At 43.8% G+C, this 11858-nt stretch overlaps 1 protein-coding gene across 1 annotated transcript in view; it reads right to left on the reverse strand.

Moving 5' to 3' along the window:
• The window catches only part of RPS15A (ribosomal protein S15a), a 7198-nt gene extending 949 nt beyond the window's left edge, over positions 1–6249 (reverse strand). The window contains exons 1-3 of the mRNA XM_007950583.2: positions 6117–6249; positions 5713–5792; positions 45–130 (exon numbers count right to left, since the gene is read on the reverse strand). Coding sequence (XP_007948774.1) covers positions 45–130; positions 5713–5792; positions 6117–6249 — 299 coding nt within the window. The remainder of the gene's footprint in view (positions 1–44; positions 131–5712; positions 5793–6116) is intronic.
• Between the last annotated feature and the right edge of the window lie 5609 nt (positions 6250–11858).

Below are 11858 nucleotides of genomic sequence, written 5' to 3' on the forward strand. Positions count from 1 at the left end.
GACTTTTGGTATTAACTTCTTTAAATGAGGAAATCATCTCTTACCCAAACTGACGGGACGGGAGCAGATTATTCTGCCACTTTTCTAGATCTTTGAGTTGCACGTCAAATCTAGGGCTGATGACTCCACACTGTAAAAGGGTAACACAAAATATTGTTTGCACTTCACCAACAGGAAAACTGGATACAGGCAGTATTTTTAATTGCTCAATAAGTCACACATACCATCAACTCAGTATTTAATGTATACCCACTGTGTATAATTCTCATGTCATTTAAAAAAACAGAGTCAAGACTACCCCTCACTACAAGCAATCTGCCTAGGGGGAAAAAGTAGCAAAAAATATGAAAACGTTAATGAAAATATTACCACCTCAGTGCTTTTAGGATGACTATGACAAAAAGAATGGAAAGCAAGTGTTACACGGTTGTGGAAAAGCTGGAACCCTCATCCACTGCCACTCAACCTTATGGGGCAGATTAGAACTGTCCCATGGGGTTTCCCAAGGCTTTAAGTCTTCACAGGAGCAAACTGGCGCATCTTTCTCCCGCAGAACAGCTGCTAGGTTCGAAGTGCTGACCTTCTGGTTAGCTGTCCTATGCTTTCACTAAGCCAGGGCTCCTTGTAAAAGGATTCCGTCACTGGAAAAGTTTGACAGCTCCTCAAAACATTGAAGATGGGAACACGAACAGAAACTTGTATACCAAAGTCCTATGTAGCACTTTTCACAATACACCAGCTGGCAACTATAGGAATGTCTATAGATGAAGGGATAAACAAAACATGGTACACACCACAGAACACCACTCAGCCATAAAGAGAAACAAGGGTCCTGAGACATGTCACAGCATGGATGAACTGTGACATCATCATGCTGAAAGAAATAAATTTGCCATAAAAGGACAAAAACTATATAACCTCATTTATTTGAAAAAACCAAGTATCTAGAAACCAAAGATTGTGACTGGTTACCAAAGGTAGAAGGGGGAAAAGCGTAGCTGCTGCTTAAGGGGCATTGAGTTTGTGTTAGCGGTGGTGGAATGATGTGGAAAAGGACAGAGAACAGTTTCACAACCTGTACTCAATGTCACAGAATCACACATGTAGAAATTGGTGAGATGGCAAATGTTTTATGGATTTTTTCACAATAAAAAAAAAAAAGTAAAAAGTGGCAGAACACAAGGCAGTTCACTGCCAAAGTAAGACAACACATACGTATCAGGCCATCGGCATGCACCACATGGGCTGGGGACCTGTCCCAGAACAAACAAGATGTTTTTTCAAAGCTGAGACAAAATATTAAATAAGATTATAGTCGACTGTTTTATAGTAAGGTTGAAATCAATTTGTACAGTCTCAAATCTTTAGATTAAATAAACATAAAAATATCTAAGGAACAAGCTCCACAGACACTAACTTAAAATCTAAGAACTGCTGTGCTCCAGAAGGCCAGAGGCACCCTTCTACATTTCTGACCCCAGGCTAAGTTTTAACAAAAAGTTCTTTGCCTCTGGGACACAACTATCCCTCCAAAACCAAAGCAATATATACTTCAATCATTCAAACCCATAAAAGCCATACCCACCCCCGTGGAGTGGGCTCCTGTTTCCAAGGCTGTAATCTTTGCAGAAGCTGACTGCCCCCATCTCTCTCCAGGATTTAATCAATTATATGCAAATCCTAAACCACATTCCATGGTCAAACCAACTTGCTTTAAGAAAGACTACATGATTTTACCTGTGGATTCCTGCCACATGACTTTAGAAAATGGAAGTTCAGGAGATTAAAAGCCTCTTTGGGACTAAATATGATCCCCTGCTTACATCACCACTCTACAAATAACTGAAATCATTACATAAAGTGTCCCACTGTTTTCACACAACAAATGACCGTGGCAGAACACTCAGGATTACCATCAAAGTGACAGCTCTGGGGGCTGTGACACAGGCAGGCAGGCAGTCGAGCTCACACATTCATACAGCTACGTAAGAAAATCATTAAAAAAACCCAAAGGGCTTGAACATAAAGTAAAGGGAGAGGCTACAAGGCCAGAACTTCATCCTTCGCACCAGCTACAAACCAACTCAGCAATGTTATGCTTTTCCAGGGAAAGATATAAAGCCACAGAAGCTAAAAGATGGGCCTATCAAAAGACCCAATCACCCCAGACCTGCAAGCCTGCTCAGACTCTCCAGTTTCTACCACTGTTCTATAGCTATGCTATCACTTGACTAGTAAGAGTCAAGGACTATCCCATACCAGATGGAACACAGGAATAGGAAAATGGGAAAACTAGTTCTCCAAGCAAGCTACCGTGTTTTTATTCTTTCAAGCTACCAAGGCTTCCATCCCATACCAACAAGGCAAAAACCCCTCATTCAACCAGAATTAAACCAGAATACTGTTCTCCTGACTCAGGTGGGTCCTACTGGCCAGAAGTATCTTAAGTAACCTATAACCTTCAAACACTACCTACTTTTAAGTCCCAGCTCTGATACATTTCCACACTAAGGATAAGAGAGAACAGACTCATTTCTCACAAGAGGCAATCTCAGGTACCACTCTTTTATAAATGAAAAAACGTAAATTTGAAAGTATTTTACTGCCTCTTAGCCTAGAATATTTTTTTCAAACTATTTTATCACAGAACAAAGGGACAAGAGTTCCATTTGGGAGTTGCTCTGTTTAAATTTACTTTCTCTCAAGTTATTCCCTATACTGAACATCCAATGCAGCTTTCCATTGATCCTATCTTCTGAAGGACAATTTAAGTATTACTAAAACTCAACTCACTGCCATCGAATCAATTCAAACTCATAGCAACCCCCCTGGGTTTTCCAGGCAGTATCTCTACAGAAGCAGATTGCTTAAGTCTTCCTTCCAAGGAGTGGCTGGTGGGTCTGAACTGCCAGCCTCAGGTACTACACCACCGAGTTTTACACACACACACACACACACACACACACACACGGACCCCCAGTGGCACAGTGGTTAAGCACTCAGCTGCTAACCAAAAGTCAGCAGTTTGAACCCACCAGCCACTCCCCAGAGGGAAGATGTGCCTGCTTCTGTAAAGACTACAGACTGTGGCAATGCTATCAGGCAGTTCTACTCTGCCTTTAAGGTCACTGTGAGTTAGAATTAATTCAATGGCAATGGGCTTGGTTTTGGTTTTTGTGTAGTACAAATGGTATGTACTCGACTACAAACCTGAATGGTTGGTGGTTTGAACCCACCCACAGTGGCACAGCAAACAAGAAAGCCTGACAACAGATTCCTTAAAGATTACAGACAACAAAATCCTGTGAAGCAGTAATTCACTCTACAGTCATCATGATCTGTAGCTGAAACGCAACAGGGGTGATGTTTTTAAAATCTATATACTGGAAACAGCTCTCTGGCCAGTTAACATTAGAGACTTTGTTGGATATATCCTAAACTCTGTAAAAATTAGAAAATACTGACACACATCCTCTTCCACTTTAAGAAGAGAGAATCAGAGAGAAAGTTTAAGAACATGAGGGTCAAAAAGAAAAGAATAGTCAACTGAAATGCCACTTTGCAGTACAACCAGCAATAATCTCAGTCTTCACATATCCCCTAGTTTTTATTCTGACATTATCTGTTTCCACACATGAGCAAGTATATTCTATATTGGAAACAAAAATGCAAAATACAAACTGTTAGATTCAGTTACTAGGAAATGATCTTACCAATATGGCCACTGCCATCAGAACTTACTTTCTCTCCAGGCCAGTGTGGTACAGTGAATTATTTAATGTGACTAGACTAGCCAGACTTTGTAACTCCCAGCAAATGATCAGATAACTTGTTAATAAAGTAAACAAAGTGCCTGGCACCCTTTGTGGTGGTGGGACCATGCAAATAAAGTGTGGGCATCGGTCAGTTGTAAAATAAGCAATACCAAAGGCAGGAAAGGGGGATCTGACTACCACCAAGAAGAGGCAAGAGTGGGGAACATCCTTTGGACCCAGGGTTCCCCTGCACTAGGAACCTCCTTGACCCAGGATACAAGAGTGTTCTAACACCAGAAACAGTGAGAAGCAGCACTTATTCCATGCCACTTTTACAGCCAGTTTTCGGCCCCATCTGTCCTGGGACAGACACCTTGCAAATATAAATGCCACAAATCTGAACACAGAAAGCAGGGGTAGCAGCTCTGGGATCCTAACCAACTTAAGATACTTGCCCCAGAAATACATGCAATCAGTTAAACCACGAAGTTTAATACATCTTCTTGCCTATGCAGGTGACAAGTCAAACTGAAGGCAGCACAGACCTGACAGACCCATAAAGCCTATGCCAGCAAAAACTCAGAAGTAAGTATTAAGAGTATATTCAAAAAACCCAATACGACGACTGAGAGTGGAAGGACAAAGTGATTTCTTTATATTTGAGGGTGATACCACCTCAAAAGCCTGAGGAGTCACTCTGGGTCGGGTCTGACTCGATGGCATATAGCAATAACAAGTGGCCACGGGCTGCCCACATGCAAGCTACCAAGGGGGATGGTGATTTGGTACCACCACAGCTCGTCTCATCCCAAACCTCACCTTCCTTGGATTAGCTTGTATCCCACACACTCAGGCCAACTGACACTAGGCAAAGCAAGCACAGCACCATCATTCAGTATTCCCAAAGGCAATTAAGAACACCATGTTAGAGATGGCTATATGGGTGGACAGGCGGAACTATTAGGTATGTCTATGAAGGGGAGAGTGTACCGTACCCAAGACCATGTGTAGGGTTGGCAGACAATGGCTCTACAAGTGTATTTTTATGTTCTGTAAGAATTTCCAGGAGAATAGTAGAGCTGACATGGTTGTAGTCACTTCTTGGCCACAGCCAGCTACCAAGAGGGAGCAAGTAGTTGAACCTGTGGGCTCAGGGCCATAGTCACAGGGGACAGCAAGCTCAATTGGCATAACATACTACACAAAACATTGTTCCACCTCCTACTTTGACAAGTAGTGACTGGGATCTTAAAAGCTTGCAAGCAGCCATCTAGATTCAACAATGGGTCTCTCCTCGTCCAGAGCAAAGAAGGATGAAGAAAACCAGAGATTCACGGAAACAATTAGTCCTAGTGACTGATACACCATTCGATCTGAAGCCTATATGACTATGAGACCAGAACTAGATGGTGCCCGGCTACCACTGTCAACCATTCGGAGGGGGATCTACGTGAAAGATCCTGGATGGAGAGGGAAAAGAACGTGAAATAAAACTCAAAATCATTTTGGGGGGTGGGGGGCAGGTTTGTTGGTCTGATAGAGCCTGGTGAAACCACTGAGACTATGGCTGTCCTTCAGGTCTGGATTGAACCCACAGCTGTGGTTTCCAGTCAAACAAAAAACAGGCATATGAGTTGAACACTGAGGTAGTTACACTCCTTGGAGAGAACAATCATGGGAGAAAGAAGGGCTGTTCATGCACAGGGAGACAGCTCAGGGGGCAAAAGTACATGGAGGGAAGGACACAGGAAAGAGGTTAACTACTATCGGAGGGAGTGGGAAGGGAGCTGTTGCATTGTGGTAAACTGTAGTCAATGTCATGAGACAAAGTGTATGTGAACTGTGTATGGAAAGAGAATTTGCTTTAAACTTTCACCCACATCACAATTAAAAAAAAAAAAGAATACCATGTTAGAGAATCCTTAAGGCTCTCAAATGTGAAATGATCAATTCTTACCTTGTTTAACCTGCCAGTGAGGTTCACAACAATTTTCCCAGCTCTGTGATCATCAATGATTTCAAATTCGCCAATGTAACCTACAGAACATGAATGACTGTATCAGATATTATTTCTGACAAACCTAAATCTTTCGTTCCTCTAGTATTCCTGCTGTTTCCCTCCCAAACACTAAGTTCTTTTTCCTCAGATCACCTCAGTGATTGTAATTTAAAGGAGAGGAGACACAAACCTAGTTAACTCCCAAAACACAAGAGGTCAACAATCAAAAACACAGATTTCCCCTTCTTTGAAGTCTTACCTCATTCAGTGATTCTTTGACAAGTTTCATTTGCTCTCCCTCCCACAAATGACCCATTACAATTCCGTAAATAATTACATCAAAACAAAACACCAACACTTACCATGCTTCATCATCACAGTTAGAAACCGAACAATGACCTTGGAGCATGGCCTGATAAGAACCTGGCGTTTGCCTCTCTTCTCGGCATTATTGATGCTCTTAAGAGCGTCAGCCAGGACGTTCATGCGCACCATTATGGCTGTTCAGGAAAGATAAATCCAAGTTTTACTCTAATTGCCAACATCTACAGACATCCAATCATTCGACGCAACAAACCAATCCTTTCTAATTCTGCACAAGTATCCCTAGTACCTAGAATAATTCTTGATGTTTGGACTTTGCAAGCAGATAACGGGGATGTCAGTCTGCACAATTTGACCCACATTCATTCATTAATCACTCTTCTACAAATCAGGCGGTACAGTAAATGATGGCAATAGAGCTGGGACAAAAATCCCAAAAAACTCTTAGAGTTGGCACCCAATGGCACCTTCCAAAACAAAATTACAAGGTATGGCCGATTGGTTATTCAAAATGGGAGCTGGCAATCACTAGCTATTTTTTCCAAATTTCTGAAATCCAGCAGCATCTGTAGTTAATTAACACTGTCCCTTAAACGAACTCACTTTCAATCTATATGTCTCAAAAACGTCCATCCTTGAATGCAAACAATTAGTCCAAGGCACTAGTGAGCCAAGGGAACCTCAGTCAATGCCCAGCTACCATGCACAATCACTCTGAAAGGGATCAAACTTAAGAGATACGAGGTAGAGTGGGAGAAAAATGTGGAACAAAATTAAAAAATCAAAAGACCAGGCTTACTGGTTTGACAGAGACTAATGAAACCCCCAAGGCTATGATCACCCTTCAGGCCTGGAACTCACTCCATCGCTTCCAGCCCCACAGGCCTACAAGGTGAACAATTACACCAAGTAGGCACACTCCTTAGACCAACCAACCATGGAAGATCGGAGGGCAGCATCTGCACAGGGAGAAAGCTCAAAGGGCAGATATGCTTAGGAAAGTCCAACCCAGGGAAAAAGTAACCACAGGGAGGGGTGGGAGACAGCTGTTACAATATGGGTACTGACTGTTGACTGGAAACAAATTTCACCTGTCAACTTTCACCCAAATCGAAAAAAAAAAAGTCCTCCTTTGTGCACCCAAAATTGTGTCCACCAGCATGCTTACAAGACACTGGCGAATAGGTTCACAATTATTTCATTGCCAGCAGACTGAATTCGGTATCTCAATCGGAACCGTAAAGCTCCTAAGGATGAAGGGCAACACGTTTCAAGCTCTAGGTATCCACCCTGCTTCCGGAAACTCATCCGTTTCTAAGGAGAAAACTCAGCTCCCAAAGTATCCAAGCCAGTTCACAGCAACTCAGGACACCTGGCAGAATGCAGCTTCTCTGTGAGTTAACCTCAGCCACCCAAGAGCCAAGTGTTGCCGCACCAAAGCGAATCTGCACAGCCCACCTCCACCACTGTCCCCAATGCATTTCGCTGCTCAGAGGCGAGGCGCAGCCTTAGCCGCCGAGCTAGGGTCTAGGCCTGCAGACCGAGCCGGGTCACCGTCTCTTCGGGCGGTGAGACTCCAGCTCCCGCCAGCCTGCGGCCTGCGCCCTACGCGCCGGGTTCCCCAGGATGCAGATTGTGGGAAGCCCGAGTGCGGCTCTCCCTTTTGCCTGTCCAGGCTTCCTCGAGGCCAGGATCCCCGGCCCAGGCGGGCTTTGGTGTTGTCACAGGACACAGAAACGGAGTCTCAGACTGCGGGATGGTGCTGATATCCGACAGATGAGGTTTGGATCCTCCAAGATAGCTACTCACCGGCACGGAAAGATGGCGGAAAGAGAAAGGGAGGGGCGAGCGCACGGAATTATGGGAAGAGGGCAGGCTATCGCGAGACCTTCAAATGAGCAACACTATAAATTTAAAGCTGGCGGTTCAAACCCACCAGCCGTTCCTCGGAAAGAACGTTGGGCAATCCTACTTCCGTAGTGATACTGCCTCGGAAACCCAAGGAGGGGTCGCTATGAGTCGGGGCCGACTCCACGGCACATAACAACAACAACATAAATTTAAAAAAATAAATAAATAAAGGGCTGCTGGTGAAAGGAAGTGGATGGGTGAAGGGGTGGAACCTCATCAGACATTAATAATGGAGAGTTGATGGAATCGACCTCTTGTATCAACGCTAGGCCGAGGGGGTAATTTTAGTGTTGGTTCGACTCCCTTTTGGCTCCTAATTTGTAAAAAGAAAAAACTGACAAGGACCTATATATTTGCTTATTTTTATTACAGTAACTTAAACAAATGGAATGGAAAACTTGGTTTCAAATGTATACATTTTTGTTTTTTAAAACGAGTGTATACGGTTAACGGTATATTTCAAACTAGTTTACAATATATTTTTTAATTGGTGGCACCTTGATTCGCCTCAAATCTTAGAAATTATTTACGTTTCTTCTGAGTTGTGGGGTACACGTTTTGGAAGAAAGCTACAAATGTTTCTAAATAAACACTAGGAATTCTGAGCCAGTGGCTTGTATCGGCTGTTCTACACCCCAGCAAAGAACCACTTAGGGCAAGTCTCTCATCCTCGGAACCTCGGTTTCCCCAGATGTAAACTGTTGTTGTTGTTATGTGCTGTCGAGTCGGACCCGACTCATAGCGACCCCTCCTTGGGTTTCCGAGACAGTATCACTAGGGAAGTAGATTGCCCCATCTTCCTTCCGAGGAGTGGCTGGTGGTTTGAACCGCCAGCCTTCTGGTGAGCAGTCAAGTGCCTTAGGCACTATGCTACCAGAGCTCCCAGCTGCTCCCAGCTGTAAACTAGAAGTAATAATGTCTGCTTCTAAAATATTGTTGCGACCTTAAGAGGGGATAATGGCGGTAAAGGTCTTGCACAACATCTGCCACATAGTAAACCAAAATGAAAAAAAAGACAACCATTTCTGTCCAGTGGCTTCCTATGGCACAGAGTAGAATTGACTAGGTTTGAACCACTGACCTTTCAGTCAGCAGCCAATCACTTAACCACTGTGTCACTAGGGTTCCTTTTGTCTACCACATAATAGATGTTCCCCAGAACCTTACAAGTTTTTGTGAGGAGTTACAAAGTAATTGCCACATAGTGGATGTTGGATATATTTTGGCTGTGGAAAGTATGATGTTGTAGGTACAGCTTGGGGCCCTAGGGTCTGATCACCTGGGAAGGAATCAATTCTAGCTGTGCCCTCTTTGTAGACGAGTGACCTAGGGCAAGTTCCCTAATATCTGAAATATTTGCAGAAGCTTCCTTATCTGTCTCCCTTCTCTGAAGGCTTTAATCCTCTGAGCTCTGATGGCTCGGTGTGTAAGGCATTTGACTGCTAACCAGAAGGTTTGTGGTTCTTCACCAGCTGCTCGGTGGGAGGAAGACGAGGCAGTCTGATTCCATAAAGATTTACAGCCTTGGAAACCCAATGGGGGTCACTATGGGTTGGAATCAACTCAATGGCAGTGGGCTTTGTTTGTTTACTCATCCCATAGATGATACCGAGGCCTTGGTCTTTTTTCTACTGGCCCTAAAGAGCCCGGGTGGTGCAGTGGTTAAGAGCTCACCTGCCAACAAAAGGTTGGAAGATCAAACCCAACAGCTGCTCCCCAGGAGAAAGATGTTGCAGTCTGCTTCTGTAGAGTTTATATCCCTGGGAACCCTGTGGGGCAGTTCTATGCTTCCCTACAGGGTCACTGAGTCAGAATTGACTGGAGGGCAACAGGTTTGGTTTTGGTTTGCTACTCACCCCAGTTTCTTTTTTCACATGGCAGCCAGAATGACCTTTTTAAAATGGAAGTCAGATCAGTCTCCCACCACCACCACAGTAATATCCCAATTCCTTACAAAAGATTACAGGGTCCTAGGGAGGCACAACTCAGAAAAGGAGGGTGAGAATGGCTACACAACTTGAAGAATGTAATCAATGTCACTGATTGTACATGTACAAACTGTTGAATCAGTGTATGTTTTGCTGTGTATATTCCCAACAACAACAATTGAAAAAACACTTACAGGGCCCTTCCTGATGTGCCCACCTTCCTCTTTGCACACACACCAGACCTCATCCCTTGTTGCTCTCCCCTGATCTGCTGTTTCTCACAGACTCTTAGCATCTCTGCCTGTTTTCACTTCTCCCTGACTTAACCTTTCCTCCTCTGGGCTTGCTCCCTGGCTTTCTTCAGCTCTTCATTCAGCCATCACACACATACAAACACACATAGCACACTCTCCCCACCCCCGCTGCTGCCCTACTTTATTTTGTCTCCCCTATGGCATCATTTAGGAGCTCTCATAGCATAGTGCCTAAGGCACTTGACTGCTAACCAGAAGGCTGGCGGTTCGAACCCACCAGCCACTCCTTGGAAGGAAGGTTGGGCAATCTACTTCCGTAGTGATACTGCCTCGGTAACCCAAGGAAGGGTCTCTATGAGTCGGGTCCAACTCGACGGCACATAACAACAACAAGAACATGGCACCATTTAAAATAATTGGAAATGTATTTACTGTCTGTCTCCTAACTCTGAACTATTAAGTTTCAAGCAAGCAGGGAATTAGTCAACACTGTCCATTGCTTCTTAGAGAACTATCTAGAACGATTCTCAATATATATTTGATGAATTAATCTGTTCCCCCCTTCTGTAAAATGGGATGATACTACCAAACACCTGAATCTGGGTGAGGACAAATGAAATAATCCATGGACAAGAGATTAACACAAAACCTGGCTGTGAGTACTTAGTCATCGTTAGTTATGAGTATATGGTCTCAGTCCACCACACCTCCCCCCACCACTTCTCAAATCACAGGTGAACCTTGAGGAAAACAAAGCTCCCAGTTTAAGTATCTCAGGGATATAGAATTCCCTGGTTATAACTGACTTTATAAAAGCAGTGTGTCTTTGGAGGAACCATGCTGGTCTGGGCAGGAAGCTAGCCAAATAATCACAGCTGCAAAGTGGAAGATCAGCATTTCAAAGCATCAGGTGGCCACTCAGAAGAAACCCATGGAGACCTTGGATGGAGACTCCTTTTTCTGGACATCACAAAACCCCGAGGAGGCTCCAAAGAAGGATCTTGGATTTAGAGTAGGGGGTCTCAGGATTTGATATAGAATCTATTCCTAGGACCCACTAACAGGACCAAACGTGAAACATCCAATTTAGGCTCTAATTTTAAAAAGTGTTTTAAGGATAGACAGAAGTCACCTGTCTCAGGCTGGATTCTCGAGAGAAGTAAAACCAGAAAAGCTTATATATGAGTACATATGTGTGTGTACACAGAGATTCTACCACTCGTCTGTCAGTTTGTCAGGCTGTCATGGCTTGCATGTTGCTGAGATGCTGGAAGCTATGGCACCAGTATTTCATCAGGGTTGCCCGTGGTGGAGGTTTCTATAGTACTTCCAGACTAAGACTACAAAGAAGGACATGACAAGGTCCACTTCTGAAAACACGGGCCACTGAATACCTTATGAGTACGAGGGAAGCATTGTCTGATATTCTGCCAGAAGGTGAGCCCCTCAGGTTGGTACTCATAATACAACTGGGGAAAAGCCACCTCTTAAAAGTAGAGTCCACCTTAATGATGTGGATGGAGTAAAGCTTTCTGGACCTTCATTTACTGATGTGATACAATGAGAACAGCTGCAAATGTCCATTAATAATTAGAACAAGGGAGACCTCGGATAAGCAAAGCACTACTGAAGAAGAAAAACAAAGTAGGAGGTCTCACATTGCCGGATCTCAAAACCTACTATACAG

Source organism: Orycteropus afer, unplaced genomic scaffold (genome assembly GCF_000298275.1).
Source record: "Orycteropus afer afer isolate SDZICR_OR568_19922 unplaced genomic scaffold, OryAfe1.0 scaffold00281, whole genome shotgun sequence".
Classification (NCBI taxonomy): domain Eukaryota; kingdom Metazoa; phylum Chordata; class Mammalia; order Tubulidentata; family Orycteropodidae; genus Orycteropus; species Orycteropus afer.